Here is an 18922-nt window from a genome sequence, read left to right on the forward strand (position 1 = left end):
TGCCAGTCAATAAATAACACTTATGAGGTAAACACAGTTTTCAAAACTAACAAAAGCTCCACAATATTGTGTTCAACATTTTTTTGCGTGTTCAACATCTTTAGTCACTGGGATTTCGTCTATTCAGAGTGATGAGAGACTCTGGTAACAAGGATTGGAAAGTCAGAAGCCCTTATTCATTGATTGTTGGGTCATTAACTGGTATAGCCACTATGCAAATGAGTATGTAGATTTCTCCAAAACTGGAAATAAAATTACCACATACAACACAGTTGTACCACTTCTGAGCATATACCCAAAGGATTCTATACCATATCATAGAGATACTTGCACATTTATGCTTATTGCTACTCTAGTCACAAAAGCAAGGAGATGGAATCAGAAAACATACAAATGAACAAATGGAAAAATAATAAAAATATAGCACATTCACATATCAAAATTTTATTCATTAATAAAGAAAAATGAAATTATAAAATTTTCAGGAAAATAGATGTCTAGAAATTATCATATTGAAGTAACCCAGACTTAGAAAGACAAATGCTGCATGTTCTCTCATATGTGGGTCCTAACCTTTAACTTATATATATGGGTGTAGATATGGACATGCATGAAATAGAAAGGGGGTGGGATGGGGAAAGGCTTTAAGGGAGCATGGGAGGGCATTAGAAAACAGTGACATGAAAGAGAAATGGGGCCTATTGGGGCTAGAAGGGTTATGGGTGGCAGGAGAGTGAGTGAGGAGAGTGAAGGAGGAGGATCAACAAAATGGAATTATGAATGAAAATGTCATCATAAAACTTCTTACTCTGTATGCCAACAACAACAACAAAACAACAACAAAAACAACACCAACACCAACATAAGAAATCCACATATGTGTGCTCAACTGAAGCAGTTGAAAAGGCAATGAAGCAGAGAGGGATAAAGTTTTCAGTAAAGGACAAAATCTCCATGCAAAAATTATGATTTTAACCCATATCTTGTAAAAATGAACTAAAATTTTATCATAAAACTAGACCTGGGGATGTAGCTTAGTGGTAATGTAGCATACACAGGGCCCAAGGATTACCACCAGTAGCACCAAAAAAGTTGAAAACACAAAGAAGCACAGTATAACTCAGGCATGGTGGTACACAACTGTGATCCCAGGACTGGGGTGGCTGAGGCAGGAAGATTGCTGCAAGTTCCAGACCGGCCTAGATAACACAGCAAGGTCTTATCACAAACCAACCAACCAACAAGCCAGTCCACCAATCAAATTCCTCAAAATTCAGGATAAAATCTTTATAACTTTAGGTTAAACAACGACTTTACTAGGTATAACTGCCAACAGCATGATTTATAACATAAATAAAACGGTATTTACTTTTATAAAAAGTTTGGGGTCTGGAGAGTGGTTAAAAGCACTGGCAGCTCTTCCAGAGGACCTGGGGTCAATTCCCAGCACCCACATGGCAGTTCACAACTGTCTGCAGCGCCAGTTTTAAGGAATCCAATATCCTCACATAGATATATGTGCATGCAAAACACCAATGCATATAAAGTAAAAATAAATAAAATTTTAAAGTTTTGTTATCAAGAGAAAGATACTTCTTTTAGTCTAGAAAGCAAATCTGGTTCAAACCAACAGTTGGCAAATCTAAAATAGGAGAGGCATTCCCAGGACTACAGTTTCCATCTACTCATTGATATATTGCTTTTAAAAATAATTTCCTCTCTAAATTAAGCCCTATACAGTTTTCCCATTTGGTTTTCTCCAAGACCACCGTTTGCAACTCAAAAAAGCACAAACTGATGTCTGTTTTTTTTTGTTTTTTGTTTTTTTGTTTTTTAACTTAATCCAAGAAAACGGTAAGCATCACTAACAATGAGTGTCACACAATATAATTAAACCAGATCAAGGGTGTGTGTGTGTGTGTGTGTGTGTGTGTGTGTGTGTGTGTGTGTGTGTGTGTGTGTGTGTGTGTGTGTGTGTGTGTGTGTGTGTGTGTGTCGCGCGCGCGCGTGCTTTACTATGATACAAATGGTATGACCACCTTCCTTGTAAATCACAAGGTATCCAAAACACATGCTTGAATAGCATAAGCTGAGTTTAGCGCCTGGTAAAAGGGGAGCAGCTTCCACCAGACGAGGTGTACAAACGGCAGCCATAGATGTTGGATCAAACATAAATCTTAACTCTCTGAAGACACTAAAGAGTACAACAAAGAGCAGGCAGAAAGTGGAAAGCACTGATACTTCCCAACTGAAAACACACCTCCCGTCTGTCTGTACAGCATTTCAAGGCATTACTTTAAAAGGCAAAAAGGGACACATAATTCACAGCAGAGTAATATTTATATAATTGGGAAATTACATATACTAGTATTCAGTGATAATGAAAGGTTTATATAACATATTAATTAACAACACTATTAAAAATAGTTGCATATTAATTTACTATTTTTGAGAACAATGGTGTTTTCCTGTGTTGGGTTTCTTTTTTTCCTTTTTTTTATTATTAATTTCTTCATGTTACATCTCAGTTGTTAGCCCAGTTGTTAGCCCACTCCTCCCTCGCTCCCGCTTCCCCCCCATTCCCCTCCCCAATGGCTGTGACTGAGGGGGACCTCCTTCCCCTGTATATGCTCATAGGGTATCGAGTCTCTTCTTGGTGACCTATTATCCTTCCTCTGAGTGCCACCAGGCATCTCCATCCAAGGGACATGGTCAAATATGGGGCACCAGAGTTTGTGTGAAAGTCAGCTCTCCTTCTCCACTTAACGGTGGAGAATGTCCTGTCCATCAGCTAGTCTGGGTAGGGGTTCGAAGTTTACTGCCTATATTTTCCTTGACTGGTGTCATAGTTTGAGGAGGACCCTAGGGCCCAGTGTTGGGTTTCTTTTTCACAGAAATAACATTACTTTTAGAATCACATAAAACATTACTACAAAGGAAAAGAGAATAAGCCATCAAATTTGTTTTATTCTGAAATAACAACTGTAAAAAAGTTAATATATTTCTATATTATTTTTCCTTCTATGAGTTTATTTAACTTGCTATTTAAAAAGTATATTGCCAAAGACCACTTTTGTGTTAGTTAAGTGTCTACAATTATAGTCTGTCAGGGCACGGTATCTGGAATATGTTTCCTGTTCAGTTCCTCAAAATTATTTCATTGCTGCCCTCCAAAGTGTTAGCAATGGTGCACAGTGTGAAGTTCACCTTAGAAACCAGGCCATGTGAAGATCAAATTCCAGATGCATTACTTATTTAACTGCATGAAGCTCAACAAAAATCTAGAAAAATTATAAGCACTTCAACTCAGTCCTTTCAACTCTGTTTGCTGAGCACTTAGTAGAAGCCTATGAAATCAAGAGAAGGCAGCAATGGAACTACTGACTACCACCAACTCTTAAAACGTTCTCTTTAGACTAAAGTAGCCATACATTATACATTGTATAAAGGTAAATACCATCTTCCACATTTATAGTACAACCACATAATTTCTTGGATGTAGACATTAAAAGTGGTAAACTGCAACAACTTAAAAAATATTTAGGATATAGCAGGGAAATTGTAACAAAAATGATCCTCATTTAAAAATACATTAAATATTATCAAACTGTGAAGCATGTAAAATAATTTTCTTGAACACTGTGACTTCTTTAAATAGTTCCATTATGCCTTTTTTCTGTTGTTTTGTTTTGTTTTTGGAGGCAGGGTTTCTCTGTGTGCCTCTGGCTGTCTTGGAATTCACCCTGTAGACTAGGCTGGCCTCCAACTCTCAGAGATCCCCCTGCCTCTGCCTCCCAAGTGCTGGGATTAAAGGCAAGAGACACCACTGTCCAGAAATTTTATTTTATTCCTTTCTTCGAGTTTTTCAAGACAGGGTTTCTCTGTGTAGCCTTGGCTGTCCTGGACTCGCTTTGTAGACCAGGCTGGCCTTGAACTCACAGCTATCCACTTGCCTCTGCCTCCCAAATGCTGGGATTAAAGGTGTGTGCCACCACTGCCCAGCCTATTTTTGTTTTTTTCAAGACAGGGTTTCTGTGTGTAGCCTTGGCTGTCCTGGAACTCACTCTATACACCAGGCTGGCCTTGAACTCACAGAGATCCACCTGCCTCTGCCTCCTGAGTGCTGGGGTTAAGGGTGTGTGCCACCACTGGCCAGCTCCATTATGTCATTTTAAAATAAAGGAAACTATTATGGCATAGTCACAGGTTAAATATGCCAAGTTTAGTCTTACCTACTACAAATATTTCTCAGTACTACTATCTGCTTTGATTTTATCTTATTAGTCATTTAGCAAACATTTACTGAATGTCTTTTAAGTCAGGTAGTGAAGTTATACAATGGTAGGAAAGACCACCAACCATCCTTCTCTGTGTAGAACTTACAGTACAGATCAACAAGCATACATACAAAAATATCACCACTGTTAAGAGCATCATGAAGAAGAGGCCGACACTCCTTGTCATAGATGAAGACAAGACGGCCCCTGGGAAACAGCAAGGAGTGCATGTCTAAAGGATGAATGGGAGCTGACCAGGTGAAAGGGGAGAAAAGGGCACTGTGGGTAGAGGGAACACAATGTTCAGAGGTCTAGTAGGAGGAGGAAAGGTGACACTGTCATGATATTAGAAAGTCAACACAGCTGGAGCACAGAGACCAGGGAGAAGCACTGTAAGATAAGAGTAAAGACCTGGCCAGGGCTTGGCCACACAGGACATTTCAAAAACATTTTTATCTTCAGTTTAGCAATGATAGAAAATCAAAGTAGAGCTGGCTGGGTGGAGTCGGAAGGACAAAAATTTGGACAGGTTGTGAGTGAAGGAAGAAGTAGACTGGAAGAAGGGCTACCACGTGTTGTAAATGGAGGCAGTGGTGGCCCAGGCAGCGTGGGACTAGCATGACAGGAGGGAATTTACAGCTGGGTAAGAAGAAGGGCCGAGGGAGAAGAAACATAGCTTATGTCCTGCGTTTGTGCCCTGACCACCCAGTTGTTGTCTGCTGCTTTCATCTATAGAAAATAGGGCATACCAGGGAACAAAGTACACTTGGAAGAGTAGAATTTTAACGTTAACATGAAGAACTTAAGGTGGTTTTAATATGTTTTGGAAGGACTTTCACAAAGGTATTATAGGTAAAATGCAGAGCTGAGATTAAAGGTGTGTTACAGACGGAAATGCTACACAGGTGAAAGCCTTGGGTGAAGAAAGCCTATGCTGTACCGAGAAGATAATGAACTGCCAAAGCATTTATTCTAAGAAGAAGCAAGTTGGTACTATATTCTTTTAGAAGTTTTATTTTTCAATAGGCTCCACTGAATCTCATAATTTCGGGAATTTAGAACACTTGTTGCTCTTGCAGAGGACACTGGTTTGATTCCCAGCACCTACATGGTGGCTCACAACTACCAGTAACGACAGTTCTAGGAGACCCAGCCCCCTTTTCTGACCTGCACAGCACCAGCCAGCATGTAGTACACATACACACATGCAAGTAAAACATTCATACACATAAAAATCAATGTAAATGTTTTTAACCACAGAAGTTGCTTTTATTACTACAAAAAGTCCAAAAGGACGTCTTTAAGATTTAAACACTATTCAGTAAACATCACAGAACATTTATTACTTCCGCTTCCTTCAGGCTAACTTTATTACCTTAGGTCTAATCTGACAACAGACAGCATAACCTATATTCCTATGAAAAGCTGAGTGTCAGCACTAGTGTGATCTTCCAGAGCATGAGGTTACAGTTCTGAAGCAGAGCTTTAGTTACCGTGACAGAGTAGCGGGTAGCTCTGTGCAATGTCCTACACTCTCATACAACTCTCTCGGTAAGCCCTAGTTCACTTTCGAATGTCAGGAACATTACCTAAACAATACAAGAGAGATGCCCATCAGAAACCCTGTATCCTGCACTTAATTCTTTAATAGGATAAATACGAAACAGGTGCTTCAGCAAGTTATCAGAACCATGCATGGTGCAATGTGCCAGGACTGGACTTGGGAAGATACAGCAAGACTGTGATCTGGAGGCCAGCCTGGCTATGCTGCTTTTCTTTTTTTTAAAGCCTGTGTATAGTACTATATCATACATATGTAATTCTAAGTGCATGCACACCAAGAACTGAAAAAAAAAATCCTATACATACATAGTGGTGATAAAGTTCAGTTTAAAAATTACCAACTACTAGTATTCTTACAAAACATCCAACATCAGTATGCTATCGTGAAGTAAAGCAACATTACTTGTACACTAGTTTTGTCGCAGTGTAAAGGCTGGTCTGCTATGGATATGGGTGCTAACTGATGAGGGCCGAGTGTAGCATACAGCTCCAACAGACTGGACAAGAGACTGATCCATATCCTGGGCCTGGGAATGATAGCACAAAAAAGATGAGTGGAGGCCGAGATATTTAGGAGAAATGACGGGAACTGGCCAGGCATAGCACTGATGAGGAGTGAAGGATGACACTCAAGTTTCTGCCAGGGTAACTAGATGAGGCTGATGCCCACCTTCAGTGAGGAGGTCAAATGAGGGCACTGATACGTTACACAGAAACTGAAAACTAAATATTTAGAAATACAGTTTAGAAAACTTGGGTACAGTCAGACTACAGGTATGAGGCTATTATGACTCAGGTCATTTAAACCAGTGGCTTCATAGTAGTCCACTTAGTAGACTTGTTTTAATGTACTTCTAAGCTAGACCCACATCTTAGGACTTGACTCTCTCAGCTAGCCCCGGGCTCTGTGTTGGACTTCCTAGGCCACTCATTCTATGGCAAATTTAGGAGTCGATACCTATCTGACTACTGTGGTTCAGAAGGGAAACCAGCCAGCAGCAGAACCATGCAAACACTAGCACTGAGGACGTGATTCTGCAGGTTTACCCAACAAGTGTGCAATAGTGCTCCTTAATCCATGGTGAAATACAGAGTTCTGAATTTCATTATGACCAAAAGGTGACACAAACATTTTGGAAAGTAATGTTCTATGCTGGTGTTCAAAATAAAGACTTCTTGTTAAAAACAGACTAGAGTTTCGAAATAACTGGAACAGAACAGATATTTCCCATATGTTTTAAAATGTATTTTTGTTAACATTCAGTACTTAGCTTTCTTTTTAAAAATTATTTTAAAGTCAGGAAGTGGCAGTTCTTTACAGGCAGACAAAATAGCAATATCAACTATGCAATGACAGTGAAACCTGGCATGTAACAAATTCTAAAGTAACAGTCTATGCGAAGAATCCCAGGAATTAAGAACACATTTGGGGAAATTTTTTCAGTTGGTTGTATGTTTCAGAAGGAAAAGTAGAGCCAGGTATAGTGGTGCATGCCTTTAATCCAAGTACTCTGGGAGGCAGAGCGAGGCGGATCTCTGTAAGTTCGAGGCCAGCCTGTTGTACAAATCAAGTTCAGGACAGCTAAGGTTACACAGAGAAACCTTGTTTAAAAAAAAAACAAAAACAAAAAATGAGACACACACACACACACACACACACACACACATACAGTGAATAAACAGAAAACAAACAAAAAATGAGACATACACACACACACACACACACACAGTGAATAAACAGAAAACAAACAAAAAATGAGACATACACACACACACACAGTGAATAAACAGAAAACAAACAAAAAACTCTTGTAAGAGACAGCATATTCTCGAACTTTAACTTCCTCTTGTACATTTCATGGTGAGAAACAACTCTTGGATAAATATAATTGGTAATAACACAATTTAATTGAGTCACTATAATTTGATACTTGAATAACTTCAGCAAAAATTACTCAGTAGCTCAACCTAAAAAAAAAGAAAGACATTTCTACTTTCTTCTTTACTTTACGGCCACTTCATGCATGAAATGTAAGGAGTTAGAGGGTGATGTGGCATCACACAGTTCTCCTTACCGTGAGCTCGAAGCAGCGCTTCAGCAGTAAACAGAGGGGCCTGCAGCATGTCTGCTGTCTCCACAATCAGCATGTCTTTTAACCTACGAAGATCCTGGGGCCTGAGTCCTTCATATGGCTTTGGAAAGAAGAAAAACAAAGGTAAATTGGCTACTATATTTCTAAGGAAATAAGTATGGCTACCACTTATCATTCCAGCTTGATCAGGTGTGGAGGGACCTCCTGGCCCCACTACCGTGGTGAAAGGCTCCCCTCGCCCTCGCCCTCGCCCTCGGCCACTTTAAACCAGAAAGCGGCTGCAGGGGTGCATTTGCTCTACCATTCTCAAAACCAGAGTGCTGGGACGGCAAGACCACTGTACTCTACAGCACTACAATTCTGGACAATATATAACAAGCTACGGAAATAAGGCATAACCACTACACAATAGTCACTATTACAACTCTCGTGTACTTTTAGCTAGTCTGCTCTCGATGTGAGTCAGATGGTGTGAGCGCATGTATGCTCACTTAGGCACAGTTTCAGTAACCGAAGAACTGAGTGGTGACCAACTTCTAATACTAGACATGGAACTAAAGATCACATTTAAAAAGAACCAGAACCTCCCAAGTAATGTAGTAGGGAAACCACCCTGAACTCTGAAAGCACTGTGTGTGTCCTGTGCGGCGCCTCTCAGCTATCAGAGAGCTCTGGGGATATAACGAAGCTCAACCAATGTAGCTGCTTTACAAGCATTTTACAATTTGAAACTGTTTCTAGTTCTTGACTTTTAAAAAATATTGTGACAACCATTTCATCAATTTTTATAGAATGCATGAGTAGGACTGTTCACAAAGGTGAGGTCTGAGTTGACAGAATTCACTGCCTGACCTCCTACAAGTTTTCTGGCAGTCACTTAAAAGATAATGAATATGCTAATGACAGACAGACAGAACTCAACCACATAAAAATCCACCAGAATTTAATAAAAAGTCTTATTTTAAGCATATGGAAAAATCTGACAATCCGTAAATGCAAAGTTATAAAACACGAACATTCAAATAGAAACAAAGTTTTAATCTATTAACGTACACACTGTTAGAAAAACAAGATAACACTTAATGTTGTAAGATTTTAGAAAGTGAGTCTTCAAATTCACTAGGTGAAAATAAAAATCTACATATAATGTAACAATTTGGCACAGGCTTCCCTTCGGAACATTCACCTTATAACCCACTGTAAGAATCTACTCCAACATAAACAGAACCAGTCATCTGTAGTGTTGCTTGGAAAAGGGAGCAAATGCAAATAGCCCAAAATGTTATATTATACTTACATGTCACAACACTCATCATTTATTTAAAATTGTTTTCCTGAGCTTGTAAAAATTCAGAAGTCTTAATAAAAACTTCTGTTGAAAATAAAATATGTAATATCATTACAACTTAAGAATATACAAAGGGCAAAATAAGGTGATCCTGTAAAATGCTGAGGATTATTTAAAGGCAGTATAACTTTAAAAATAAAAATCATGCTTGGAGTGGTGTTGTGGCTCTCAGGAGGCAGAAGCAGGTGGATCTCTGTGAGTTTGAGGTCAGCCTGGTCAACAAAGTGAGTCCAGAATATCCAGGGCTATTACACAGAGAAGTCCTGTCTTGAAAAAACAAAAACAAATAAACAAATACTAAAATTAGAAAATAAAAATCACTAGGATGTTAAGGAGAGACTAACAGTGGCAGTGTGCATGGATCTGGACCCAGGGGGGCTTGCACAAACTGATACACCAACCAAGGAAACTGCAAGCGGAGGACCTAGACTCCCTGCTCAGATGTAGCTGATAGACAGCTCATTTTCCACATTCACATGGGGGAGGAGAACGGGGGTGGGGTGGGGTGGGAACCTGCCTCTGACCGTAACTCTGGTGACCTTGATTTGATCACTGCCCGCTGGTGGCGGCCTTTCAGGCATACAGAGGACAGGGAAGCAGGCTATCCTGATGAGACAGGATAGGCAAAGGTCAGATGGTGGGGGGAAGAGCCCCCCCATCAGAGGTCTAAGGGAGGGAAATAGGGCAGAAGAGCGAGGGAGGGTGGGAATGAGTGAGGGGGATAACAATTGAGATGTAATGTGAATAAATTATAATAAAAAATTATGAAAAAAACCCTGAGGAGCAACCTATACTAAACACATTTTCTAACGCATGCCATAAGCATCCTGCTTCATCTGTGTATATTCCTGCCATAGCTGGCCACATACTGTGATCACATGAAATTAACTACAAAGAAATGGAAAATTAACCCAGGGTTCCAAATAGAGATTTCACTAAAGAACAGTGTAATTTAATCCTAATTATCATTACAGAAATGTCCGAAGCTTATTATTAAGCAAATTATAAAACACACTTTTCCCCTGCAAAGCACAATGAATCCCTTCATAGTGAAATCTGCAGCATTTGTAACAGAAGCTACATACAATCTGTCACACAGCTTCTTCATGCTCAAACTCAGTCACGCCTTTCTAGGGAGGGCCCCCTGCCGCAGCAAAGGACTACCTCTCGGTATCCCCAACGGTGGCAACTGTGTATTTCCTGCAACTATTTCCTAAAAGCTCCTTTTCAAATTATTCTACCTCCTTCATGTTAAACCACCTAAGTAGAGAGGAAGCCCTGAATTTAATCACAGCAGTGCAAATAAATGATTAATAAAAATATACTTTCTTCCAATCCTGACAACAATCAAAGAGTGGATTTCAGATATTTAAGGGCCAATACAAAGTGGCCTATATACATTAAGCTTTTAAATGCCTGCAGTTTTACACTGAACGTGGGTGACAATGGAAAAGTTCTTGAAGGACAGCGGCACATAGCCCTCATGAGCACATAACACATTTCTGTGAAATTCTGCCACAAGGCCGTAATTAGGTCGTGTACAACATTTCAACATATTGCTCCATCTCACATGCATATAAACTCTCGCTACTGTGGCAGAAACTAAAAGGAAGGTGCCTGTCTCTTTCCTGTGGCAAACATAAACTGTTACTATTTCCAGATTACAAGACAGCAATAACCTTCAAAAAAAGAGTCAAAATTGATACAAAAAAAGGAAACTAAATTAAAAAGAAGCTGTTGATAAAAGCACCTCTTTTGTAATCCATGCATATTACTGCTATGAAAGAATGAACGACAGAAGAAATGAGCAACAGCCTAATAGGGAAACTACTATTTTTATAACAGGTAAAACAAATGATAGTTATCTTCAAAAACTATTTCAGAAAGACTATATAAAGGAATAATGAAAAGTCTTTTTCTATCATTTATTCCGGGACTGAAACTAGCCAACCACCCTAGCTACAGTTGAACATGTTCACTGTAGAAGAGATTTCTCAGCCAGGTGAAGCATGTGTGGATAGGCCTTATGACCTGTTTGATAACACCGATCCAAGGAGAGAATATGTCTTCTGAACTACACGCACACACACACGCACACACACACACGCACACACACACACGCACGCACGCACGCACACGCACTCAAGACAAATTCAAGACATGAAAGAAAAAAGGAGAGAAAGGATGGATCCTATTCCCTTTTAATTCCAACTTATTAGCTGACCCCTTGGGTTAGCTTGGGAAAGAAAAGAGAAAAACTTACCACAGAAAAAGTTACCAGCTTCTTTTCTCACTTAGTTGTTCTTGCGTAGGTATCAACACCTAGGGTATGTTATACTTTTACCTGCTCTTACTAGGCACATCCTTTAATTCTGCTAGTCAGATTACATGGCTAAAATAATGTCCAGCATGTGGGTTGTTAGCCAGGTGAAGGACCTCTGACCTTTCCCAGTATACTGGCATTTTCTCTTCACTTACTCAGAAGTAGGAAGTCATACAACCTTTTATAATGCATATTTTACAGAGGCTTAGTCACCACCAATTTTTTTTAAGTTAAAAAAAAAAATCAGTGAGCAGGACATGGTAGTGTATGCCTGTAATCCCAGGCAGATCTGAGTTCAAGGACAGTCTGGTCTACAAAGGGAGTTTACAACAGCCAAGGCTACACAGAGATACTCTGTCTCAAAGTCTGTCCTTTACACACACACACACACACACACACACACATGTACTATTACAAATATATATTTATATATGTAATTGTTTATGTACTTATTTATGATAAGTATTCTATGGTAATTATGTACTCATTTAATTTTTACATTTTTATATTTTTCCTCTGTTAGAATATAACCATCAGGAGAGCAGGCAGCCTATCTTTATTCCTCACTGACACCTCAACCCATCTAAAATACTGCCTGCCAAAGCTATTAAAAACAAGGAAATCCCGAAAACTGTGGACAAGTGGGTGGAACTAGAAATGATCATACTGAGTGAGTTAACCCAGAAGCAGAAAGACTCACATGGTATATACTCACTTATAACTGATCACTAGCCCAAAAGGCATGTCCCATGAAAGTCTTCACTTACCAGGAGATTGGGATAGATGTCAGGACATCCTACTGGGACTCTAGGTAAGAGGAATATGGGGGAATGGGGAAATAGAAGGATCCCGAGGGTCCATGACACCTACAAGAAGAACATTGTGACGGGTGGATCAGGGCCCAGGGGGTTCTACTCAAACTACTGCACTATCCAAGGACAATACAAGTAGTAAACATCAAACCCCTACTCTGATCTACCCAATGGACAGGACATTCTCCACAGTTATGTGGAGAGCGGGGACCGACTCTGACATGAATTCTGGTACCCCATATTTGACCACCTCCCCTTGGTGGGAAGCCATGGTGGCACTCAAAGAAAGAATAAGCAGGCTACCAAGATGAGACTTGATAGCCTATGACCATATAGTGGGGGAGGAGATCCCCCTCAGTCATAGACCTAGGGGAGGGGAACAGGGTGAAAGCGGGAGGGAGGGAGGAACAGGAAGATACAAGTGATGGGATAACAGTTGAGATGTATTCTGAATAAATTAATAAAAAAAAAAACCCAAAGTAGACATTTTGTTGGATGATGAGATTAAGAAGTAATTAAAAAACAGTAAAAATTATGACTCTCAAATTATCCAATCCATTTAAAATTTTGTTCTTATAATAGCACTAATGCAACTTGTACTAAATTAAGATGTGTCAAAATTTACAGAACATGTCATATATTATCTGTACCATAAAATGAAGAGGAACCTTAGCTCAAATATAAAGGTTAAAAGTATCTAAATCAGTTATGTTCACCAACAAGAAAACAGTCCAAATACATAAATTATATGTCCCAACTTTGGAAAATACTCACAATAAATTGTTAGTTGAAAAAAAAAATTACAGCCAGGTGCAGTGGCACACACCTTTAATCCCAGCACCTAGGGGGCAGTGGCATGCAGGTCTCTGTATCCTCTGTAAAAATATTATTTTATTCATCTTAAAGGTGAACCTTATTCTTCTACTATTTCAAATCCAAGGACCTTCTGTCTCCTGTTTGCCTATCTTAATTTAATTCCCAAAGGATGCTCAAATATGTTCATACCAGTTTTATTCATAATAGCCAGAAACTGGAAACCTAGATGCCCCTCAAGCAAAGAATGGATGAAGAAAATATACACAATGGAGTTTTGCTCTGTTGTTGAAAAAAACATGGTATCATTAAATTTACTTGTAAACAGATGTAACTAGAAAAAAAAAAAAAATCATCCTGAGTGAGGTAACCCAGTAACCCAGACCCAGAAAGACAAACATAGTATGCACTCACTATAAGTGGATATTAGCTGTTAGGTAAAGGATAAGCACACTACAGTCCAGGCTCAGAGATGCTAAGTAAGAAGGAGGGCCCTAGGGAGAACATATGGGTCTCCGTGGGAAGGGGAAATAGACTAGTTTTGTGGACCGACTTGGGGTGGTTGGGGAGGGGGGTTGAAGGGAGAGAGTAGAGGTTGAGAAGATTGATATTAAGGGTCATTTAGGAGTAATGTGGAAATCTCCCTGAAGTCTTTTATTGAGGGTGACCTTAGTGAGGATTACTAGTAATAGAGGATACAGAGCCAGCCAGTCATCTTCTGAACTTCCTGGCAAGGCTTCCAGCAGTGGGACTAGGACACCAACCTGGCCCAAAACTGTGACCTACAACCTTCCTGCCTGCAAATATGCTAGGGCAATGGTGGCTTAGAGGTTGTGAGGGTGGCCAACTAGTGACTGGTCTAAGTTGAGACCCATGCCATAAGAGGGAATCCATGCCTGACACTGCCTAGATGGCCACGAACTAAAAGCTAGATAGCTCAGAGGCCTAGGGTAGAACCAAAACTATCTGGCAGAAAAAGTCAATGAAGTGTTTCCTTCCTAGTGATAATCTGCTACTCGCATAGCTTGGTGCCTAGTCCAGTTGCTATTAGAGAGACTTTATCCAGCCAATGATGGGAGCAGATGCAGAGACCACAGCCAAACATTAGCTCAGTAGAGCTCAGGGAATTCTGCAAAGGGGGGAGGAGGAAGGATCGTAGGAGCTGTGGGAGCCAGAGGTGTTGAGGACACCAGGAAAACAAGGCCCACAGAAGCAACTAAGCAAGCTTCACAAGGGCTCAGAGACTGAAGTGGTAATCAGAGCCTGCATGGGTCTGTGCTAGGTCATCTGCATATATGTTAGGGCTGTTTAGTTTTTTTGTGGGACTCCTAATAGTAAGACTGGGGGTGTCTCTGACTCTTTTGCTTGCTCTGGGGACCCTTTTCTTCTTCCTGGGCTGCCTCCTCCAGCCTTAGTAAGAGATGATGTACCTGGTCTTAGTGTAAAGTACGATGCTGAGTTCAGTCAATATCCTGGGAGGCTTGTTCTTTTCTGAAGGGAAAAGAGGAGCAGTGCATTATGGGGGAAGGGGATGAGTGGAGGATATACGGCAAGGAATGGAGGGAGTGGAAATGAAGGTTGGTATATACTATATCAAAGCAGAATGCATAAAAAAGACAAAATAAGCCGGGCGTGGTGGTGCACACCTTTAATCCCAGCACTCGGGAGGCAGAGGCAAGCGGATTGCTTTGAGTTCAAGGCCAGCCTGGTCTATAAAGTGAGTCTAGGACAGCCAAGGCTACACAGAGAAACCCTGTCTCGAAAAACAATACAAAACAAACAAAAGAAAATAATTTCAGAATTTCATAAAAATAGAAAATAATGATGGTAAAGAAAATTACCTGTAACCACATGTATCATTTTGGTAATTTTTTTATCTTTATCATTTATGAAACCTTTCTCTAAAAAATTAGTATCTAATGTTCTGTGACTTTTTTTCACCTCAACATAATAGCTCACTATAGTTACACTAATTCACTTATATATCAACCTGCTAATAATTTCTATTAATTCCTTTATCTTATAATATATTATGGTCCCTCCACTAAGTTCTATTACTTTTTAGGAATTAAATTAAGATGGTACCATGAGAGAAAAAAACCTAAATCTGTTTCTTTTGGAAAAGAATAAGCCTCCCAGAGTTATCACTTTCCATTACACCACACTAACTTTACTTATGGAATACTACTGAAATGTCTTCTCACAAATGATTGTATTATTAAAATACTGGTTACTGTTTGACTCAAAATCATGGACTGTCAAAAGAAGGTAACAGGAGACAGAAGGTCCTTGGGTTTGAAATAGTAGAAGAATAAGGTTCACCTCTCTTCATCGTGACAACTTATTCAAATAATTTCTGATTCCTGTGTGGATTCAAAACCATGTGAAAGGGTGAGCAAATGTTTTAGGACGTAAGCAAGAAAAGCCATCTATGAAATAATCTAACTAAACAAAGAAAGATAGTTAAAAAATGAAAATATTAATTTGAAGAACTCAGTTCTTTTGGCCATTGTGGGAAGTACAAAAGTTCAGAAAATTTTGCGAATTCAGGAGAAAAATAAAATAAGTACATGATATGCATACAAGCCAATAGTTAAAGATATTCCTGTTAGAATGAAGTTAACACTAGACATCGTAGAACCAGGTTTATTTAGAGAGGAAAATATTTATGGCATAATTTATTTAAGAGTTTATCAATGGCTTCCTACTTCCTGCAAGCAGTGTTAGGCACAGTAATACTTTGTTGAAAACAGCAGATATAGTTATAGCCTTAATCTAACAGAGAAACATAATAAAAGAAAAAACAAAACAATTATAGCATGTGGTAAGTCTTATGTGAAACAAATGATGGGAATGAAGTTTCAGAAGAATGGGAAGAATGGGAAGAATGGGCTTGAAATCTACAACACAGCAGATTAAATATACTCAGCATTGTGGAGCAAGTATTGGGCAACTTCAAGTTTATTAACATAAACATGATAGGGGGTTGGGGCTGTAGCACAAAGGTAGCATACATGCCTAGCATGCAAGGAGGCCCTGGGATCAACTGCCAGCACCAAAATGAATGTGTTTGATGAGGCCGATAGCTGTGTTAACTGACTTGATTCAATCATTCCACAATGTGTATGGGTTAAAACATCATATTGTGTGTCATTAATGCATATAGTTTTGGTGTGGAACATTAACTGTTAGGGCTAAGTAGCAGGCACTTAAGGCAACAATGGGAAGAGATGTGGAACTCTATAGTCTCCCTCTGGTCTCTTGATTTCTGTTAAAACTGTGATCTTTGATTTTGTGCATTCTTTACTATTTGTCATGGGGTCCTTGCCAGAACTTGTTTGGATTTTCACCCTCTGATACTATGAGCTAAGTAAGTAAATAAAAAAAAAAAAAAAAAAAATATATATATATATATATATATATGAACAGATTCAGCCTGCCTGAAGTGTTTTTCTATAGTAAAACAAAAGGGCTAAGAGAGTTGCTAAATGGCTGAAATAATATATAATTTGAGATTTTAAAAAGACACTTTGTCTCCTGTGTACAAAGCAGATTCTGAAGTAACTGGAATGGAGGGAAGGAGACCAGTGAAGAGCTATGACCACGGCTGGTTGTGGTTTAGAGGGTAGGAGTACAAACTGGGATGAGCAGATTCAGGTACTGTTTTTGAAGGTTTGCATGTCATGTACAATGATTAAGGAGATTTGAAGAATCAAGAATGCTGCCAGGTTTACGCTTGAGTCACTTGTAGATCAAAGGAATGTTTACTGAAGCAAGAAAAGCAAGAAAATGTCTGAAGCCAACGGAGGTGTTTTTTCAGGAAGGCAGTAGGCAAGGGTTGAAAGTATTGTGAGGCCTTCAAGAAAGGAAAACGGGAAATTGAGTAATACGTGGTTCTATCCTATGAGAGGTTGGCCTAACACGGGGAAGGAAGGGGGAACACAAAAGTACAGACTATTCTGCTTTTTTCCTGTAAAGATCAGAGACATGACATTACAGCAAAAGGGCACAGGGACGGTGAGCAGTCAGGGTAGGGCTTTCTAGCTGTCACATTTTCCTTTTGTTCTGTGTTTTAGGTGGGAGTTATCAAGGCTTTTGTGTTGTCAAGGACAACCTATGATAGAGAATCGAGCCATGACAGGGTTAAACGTCAACATGTTTATTCACATGTTAGTAACATATAAAGATGCTAGAGGAAAGACTCAACATTCAGATTTTCTAGATGGATTTTTATGCTCACTGCTATAGATTAAGTATTGCTGAGGCTATTTAGCCTACTGTCAAGATGACCACGCACATCGAGTTTAAAGAAAAACAACTTAAGCAAACAAATCAACCTTACCTCTCGTTTGTCTAATGCAGCATACTCTGCTTCTATTTCTGCAGCATCTGGGTCCTGAGAGAACACCATCTGAGACTCCAGACTGAGGGCTAGGTCTTTGTGGTGTTGCTTTTCCGCACAATCGCAAGGAGTATCTTTATTTTCATTTTCAGCAAACAAGTCTCCTCCATGTTTTACTAAAAGCTAAAAAAAAATTTTTTTTAAACAGCTACAGATTTGATAAGTTATTTCATGCTATAAGAAATTAAATGTATAGCTTGTATAACAAAAATGTAACAGCAGAAATGTATTTTAATGTAAAAGTAAAGAGTAATTTAAAATTTTAATTAAAACGTAGATGTATTTAAATGATAGGAGGCATTAGGTAGCAATGACTTTATTTTTAGAGTTTGGAATTCTTGTTTTACTAATAATGAGTTTCTTTGGCTAAAGAAAGTAAATCTTTAACTTTAAAAACAAATTCTTAAGTATTTTGTCAATTCCCCATACCCCAAGTTGTTTTGCTTTGGCATGACAGAAAGTTTAGTTTAGAAAAGGTAGTTTTAAAACTTAAGCCAGCACCTGGGAGGCAGAGGCAGGCATATATCAGAGTTCGAGGCCAGCCTCTACAAAGTAAGTCCAGGATAGCCACGGCTCTGTTACATACACAGAGAAACAGTCTCAAAACAAAACAAAAAACAAAAACAAAACACAAACACACAAAAACAAAAATCAAACTTCTCATCCAAAGCACTGCAAATATTGTTCTGTTTACTCTCATTAGCTAAGCAAGAAGAACCAGGACTGGCTATTTTATTCGTGTGGTTTTAGTGTCTCTCACACACCTGTTGACACATAAAATGATCTCAACACATCTATTCTCCTACTCTGCATTTTTCAGTTCACAATGTCAGAAGAAAAGGAGTAACCCGAAATATTCAAGACAGAGTCCATCCTTCCCTTTGGATTCACTGGCACATCATTTAACTAATCTAAAGACTCGGTTTACAATGGTCTATCCGTAAATAAGATAGTTTTGTTAATTTTGGTTAAAGATGTGATAAGTCAAGAAGGTGGTATACAACTACCCTCCCAGGATTAAGGAGGCGCAAACAGGAGGATCAAGTTCAAGCTCAGCCTGAACAACATGGGACCTTCAAAAGACCAAAGGCCACACCAAACTGTCCTGGCTGGTTATATATCAACTTGACACGAGCTAGAGTCATCAGAGAGGAAGGAGTCTCAGCTGAGAAAATGTCTCCATAAGATCCAGCTGTAAGCAAGTTGGTAGGGCATTTACTTAATTAGTGGGTTGTGACAGCTCTGGACTAGTGGCTCTGGGTTCTATAAGAAAGTAGGCAGAGCAAGCCAG

At 39.3% G+C, this 18922-nt stretch overlaps 1 protein-coding gene across 3 annotated transcripts in view; it reads right to left on the reverse strand.

Moving 5' to 3' along the window:
- The window catches only part of Ankib1 (ankyrin repeat and IBR domain containing 1), a 69712-nt gene that overhangs the window by 41823 nt on the left and 8967 nt on the right, over window positions 1–18922 (reverse strand). For 2 of the 3 annotated variants that reach the window (XM_051152002.1, XM_051152001.1), the window contains exons 3-4: window positions 17572–17754; window positions 7916–8033 (exon numbers count right to left, since the gene is read on the reverse strand). In XM_051152002.1, coding sequence (XP_051007959.1) covers window positions 7916–8033; window positions 17572–17754 — 301 coding nt within the window. Of the gene's footprint in view, window positions 1–7915; window positions 8055–17571; window positions 17755–18922 lie in introns of those variants that run through there. The other variant, XM_051152000.1, reaches the window with a different exon arrangement.

This window comes from Acomys russatus, chromosome 10 (assembly GCF_903995435.1).
Source record: "Acomys russatus chromosome 10, mAcoRus1.1, whole genome shotgun sequence".
Lineage (NCBI taxonomy): Eukaryota > Metazoa > Chordata > Mammalia > Rodentia > Muridae > Acomys > Acomys russatus.